This window comes from Chaetura pelagica, unplaced genomic scaffold, assembly GCF_000747805.2.
Source record: "Chaetura pelagica isolate M959 unplaced genomic scaffold, ChaPel_1.0 scaffold72, whole genome shotgun sequence".
NCBI lineage: Eukaryota > Metazoa > Chordata > Aves > Apodiformes > Apodidae > Chaetura > Chaetura pelagica.
This window is the reverse complement of record NW_009952560.1, coordinates 2,599,103-2,603,697: the sequence shown is the minus strand read 5'-3', so window position 1 is coordinate 2,603,697 and position 4,595 is coordinate 2,599,103. Positions and strand designations below refer to the sequence as shown.

Here is a 4,595-nt window from a genome sequence, read left to right as displayed (position 1 = left end):
GGGGGGGGCAGGGCCGGGGACCCCCCGACACCCCCTCCTGGTCCCCCCGATACCTCCTCCTGATACCCCCTGATACCCCCTCCGGTCCCAGGTGTGCGGGGTCCCCGGGAGCTGCTGAGCTCAGGGCTGGGGGAGCCCCGGGCCCTTCTGTGGTGTCTTCGTGCCTTTTTGTTCTCCGCAGCTTTCCCAAAATGCAGCGTTTGTCACGTCAGGTTAAGGAGAAGCTGCCAGCAAAAGCCCACGGAATATGGTCTTTTTTTAATGTTGTTGGCTCCTCTCTCTCGTGTTAAAACACATCCCGGTGGATCACGGGGACTTAATAGAAGGATGTAGTTTTTAACTACACGCTGCCTCTAGCAGGACAGCTGTGAATATCTTCTGTTTATTTGTGATGCCGTCTGTTTTCCCTGCCGATTTGGTGATGGCTCTGTCCTCACGTGAAAGCAGGTACATTTCTGCACCTTGACTTTATATGTGGCTTTTTTAACAGCAATGGCGAGGTATAAGAAACACCGACGAAAACCAAGAGCCAGAGCAAAATTTCTACTGAAAATAAAAGGAGATGCTACAACTCCCCAGAGCTCAGGTTGTCCTCCACGGTAAGGAGCTCCGTTGGAACTTCTTTTAACTCAATGTCTGGGTCCACTGTTTGATTCCAGTATTACATAAAACTCAGGTGACAATTATTTTTGAAGCCTATCTACATCCCGGTGTATGGATGCTGTGTAATTGTTACATCTTGTATATCTATCACTCTGCCATTAACTTTAATGTGCAGGAAAAGTAGTTTGGATAAAAATAAATGGCAGATATTACCCCCCTTCCCTTTTATCAGAATGTATCTGGTCTTTCTTGGTCTCTGTGCTCACGTTTATACTGTTGTCACCAGCTGGTACTGGTGCATGTAATTTCCACGTGATTGGTGACAATTAAACTTTAAAAGGGCTGAAATGATAGATTTTAATTATGGCCTTACTCTGAAATGTTCTGTCCCAGGTCAGCAGGTGATCTTCCTCTGAACACATCGTCTGTTCCAAGCCATCTGTCCTCATTCTGGTCATTAGCCTTGCCCAGTATAAAAAACGTGGTAAAACCCTTTACAACAACAGCATCTTTGTTGTACTGTTGGTGCCAGAACACGGTTGCACAGGTAAGTTTTCTAGTTCTCCATTTTTTTGCCAATGTGTCGTTCTTGGTTTGGCTCTCAGATGCAGGATATTAAGTCAGATTTGAGAAGTAAGCTGTAAATTTATTTAGGATTACTGAAACGTTTGAAGTGTGTTTTGCATTTAACTGTTGAAGGAATGAGTGTCAAGGCATCAAATGCATATGTGAAATTGTAGGGTTTTTTACTGCAATATCAGGAGGATTTTCAGTGGCAGTGGCTGCAGGCTTTCCTTCATAGCAGAAATGATTGTGTGGATTTTTCAGGTCAAATGTGAATTACGCTTTACAATTCTTGGATGAAGTTAGAGTCCTTTTGTAGAAAGTCACCCCTTGGCTTCCTGCCAAGGAAATACTTGGTGGAATTTTGTATTTCCATGTTGTGCCTTCCCATTGTCTACAATCAGAAGACCTTGTGATAGAATTCTCAGTAGTAATCATAGTGCTGTCTCTGGAAACATAACTTGGTGAACGTGCTTATCTGGTTTCTTTTCATGCTTAGAGTTTTAAGGTGGTTAAAGACACCATGTTTCCATCACAAATCTACCTAAGGGAGCTAAGCACATTCAGAGAGCAGCTGGAAAAGTTGGAAGCTGAGTTTTCCAGACTACAAGGAACACTCCAGGTCAGTCTCAGTGTGGCAGGGTGGTGGTTGCTTGTGTAAGCATGTCAGGAGCTGAGGTCGGTGCAGATAAACTGAACTCAAGAGCTTCACCTCTTCTTTGCTTTCAGCACCACTAAACTGTGGTTACTTCAGAGCCAGAGGGAACTAGTTTGCTGGTGACCCCTGTAAGAGGATTGTTAGCTCTTTTTGAATCAACTGAAGCCAGAACCTCTGTCTGAAATTCCATTTACTTTTGCCAGTGGATTTAATATTCTCCTATTTATTGTTTTCAGATGAATGGAACTGCAGCTTTGTCTTCAGAAAATACTCTTTGTCAGAGGTGTAATAAACCAGTTCTGGGTGCTACTGGGCAAATGCAGACAGGCTCACCATCACCAGTATCCAGACCTCCTGCAGTGCAGCTGCAGCCCGGATCTGCACCCCCTCCACCTCCTCCTCCTCCACCACCACCACCACTGCCCCCACCAAAACTTCCTCCAGCACCTCTCTTCCTCAAAAAGGGCAATGGCTCCAAAGCACCCCTGGTATGGACTGGAACATTCCTGGTTCTTCTCTCACGTCTGGGTTCTTTGGACCCATTTTCATGAGGAATGTGTGTCTGGGAATGCTCAGTCACTTGCCCATCTATATCTGACTTCCCACCACCTTTGTTTTCAGGCACCATCACTGAAAAAAGATGGGCCGATGCAGATCACTCTCAAAGATCTCCTGAATGTTAAACTGAAGAAGACAAACAGCAGCCTGAGAACAGACAAGGTAAACTGGAGGACACATGGAGAAATGGATGATGGTGCATCCAGGCAAACTTCACCCTGGAACTAATGCAGGATATTTCCTGCAATGCTTGTCTTAGCCTCTCATAGATATATTTTTTTTTTCAATAAATTACTTATTCTTTTCTAAAAACCCAGAGATGAGCTTTAAGTAATCCTTCTAATCCTGCACCTGGGCATTTGAAGTGAATAAATTGTCTAACTCCAACATCAGCTGGCATACAGCAAAATTCTCCTCATTTTACATGAAGGGCATGTAACTTTCCTGTAGCTTTATGTCTATGTCTTCAATAGATTTTGGCCTTTTTTTTTTTTTTTTTCCCATTGCAATGAAAATGAAATCTTGTTTGCAAAAAGTGGGGGGTTTATATTAATCTATTTTTATCCAAGGCACATTAAAATCTTAATGATTCAAAAAAGCATAAAAAACCCATAAACCACAAAAGTCATTCAGAGTATAAATATTAAATAGATGTAAGGTCAGTGAAGCTTTCTAAAATTTCATTTGTGGTAACATTTTGTTTCTCACCTCAGGCAGAATCACCAGTGAAGACACGCAGAGCATTAATTACAGTCTCAGATTTACAGAGTGTTAGTCTAAGACCTAAATCCAAGCCATCAGCTCACATTGCAAAATCCTTAACGTAAGGTGCTTTCTTTGATAGTAGATTTTTCTGTTCTCAACAGTGTTGACCTGTATTTACAGAGTAGAAAATATTTCAACAAGTCTGGTGTTGTTTTCTCTTTCAGTACCCCCCCTAAAAATCAGTTTGATCTTCGAAAACATCTGAAGAAAGTCAATATACAAAGGTAAGTCCCTTTCTATTCTCTTGCTTTGGTTTTCTAGAAAAAAAAAAAAAAATAGAGAACAAATTGTAATTCCCTTTGTTTCCAATCTTTTCAGAAGTCCTGGAGGCACTCCACTAAATAGTAAGGAGAACATGGAATGTGGGTCTGGGTTGACACCAATAATGACACAGGCACTGCGGCGCAAATTTCAGGCAAGTCATGATGTGGCTCATTTTTGGAATGATAAACTGGCTTTAAAGTCCGCAGAATTTCATACTGATTTCCCCCCCGTCCCCCCTCCCCATGGTACCTAAGTTCTAGTTTCCAGGAGGACCTGAGGGTTATTAATGGTCTTTTGATTTTTAGGATTTGCTGTGTCTGTTTTACGGTGTGAGTGAAGAATGACGCTGTGTTTTTATCTCAGTCATAACTTAGAACTAAGTTGACCTTCCAAGACCTGACCCCTTTCTCCTTTTGACAGATGGCTCACCCAAAGAGTCCCTCTCCTGTCCAGCTGAGCACTGCAAACAGCTTTGATGAACAAAAGTAGGTTTATGGATCCATATATCTGTCACTGGTCAGAAAGCCTCTCAAAATCCCATTTTTCTCTTGCTCAGGCATATGTATTTGTATGTAAATAGATATTTAGCAGATTTCTGCTTTTTAAAAGCAACATCTTTCTGATGTGTCTCCATCTGGTTGTATCTTCTCTGTTCATGGAATGAAATAATGAAATTTTCAGTGTTTTGCTACCTGGCTGCTGCTGAATCAGAGACTAGTATGTTCCCAGCACTGGTGCTGCTTGTAATATCAGTATGTGTACGTTTGCTGCAATTCAGTATTGGTTTTACCTTTTTTTTTTAACGTGAAAGATCTTGCCAGCACTGGGACAGGTTCAAAGGAAAGCAGCAGTTTAGCACACTGACGTTACCACAGCGCTGCACGTTTCCAGAAACAATTCCATGTATGAAGCAATTGCACTCTGTATCCCTGCTGGCTGCTCTCAGCTCACCCATCGTGTTAAAAGACTGCACTAATTAAAGACAAGTAATTGAAAGTTCAGTAACAGTCAAGGTCGCTGCGGAGGGGCGATGTGCCCGTGGTGGCAGGTCAGGGCACAGACCTGTGGGCACCAGAGGAGGGTGGGAGGTCTGGGGACACCCCGGGCTGTTGGGGCGCTCCCCTCCCAGCCTCTCCGGTTCTGGGGGCTGATGCGGGGCTCCCTCGCTGCTCCATCCCGGTCT

At 43.3% G+C, this 4,595-nt stretch overlaps 2 protein-coding genes across 2 annotated transcripts in view; both read left to right on the top strand.

The window, feature by feature from the left end:
* The first annotated feature begins 492 nt into the window (after positions 1-492).
* PRR11 (proline rich 11) lies at positions 493-3,901 on the top strand. The gene is made up of 9 exons (XM_010009069.1): positions 493-599; positions 997-1,150; positions 1,667-1,789; positions 2,062-2,313; positions 2,447-2,545; positions 3,097-3,206; positions 3,313-3,372; positions 3,467-3,563; positions 3,833-3,901. Exons 1-9 carry the CDS (start codon positions 493-495, stop codon positions 3,899-3,901), a joined length of 1,071 nt encoding a protein of 356 aa, XP_010007371.1.
* Positions 3,902-4,442: 541 nt separating this feature from the next.
* SMG8 (SMG8 nonsense mediated mRNA decay factor) overlaps positions 4,443-4,595 on the top strand; it is a 5,259-nt gene continuing 5,106 nt past the window's right edge. The window contains exon 1 of the mRNA XM_010009116.1: positions 4,443-4,460. Within this exon, the coding sequence (XP_010007418.1) occupies positions 4,443-4,460 (18 nt within the window). The remainder of the gene's footprint in view (positions 4,461-4,595) is intronic.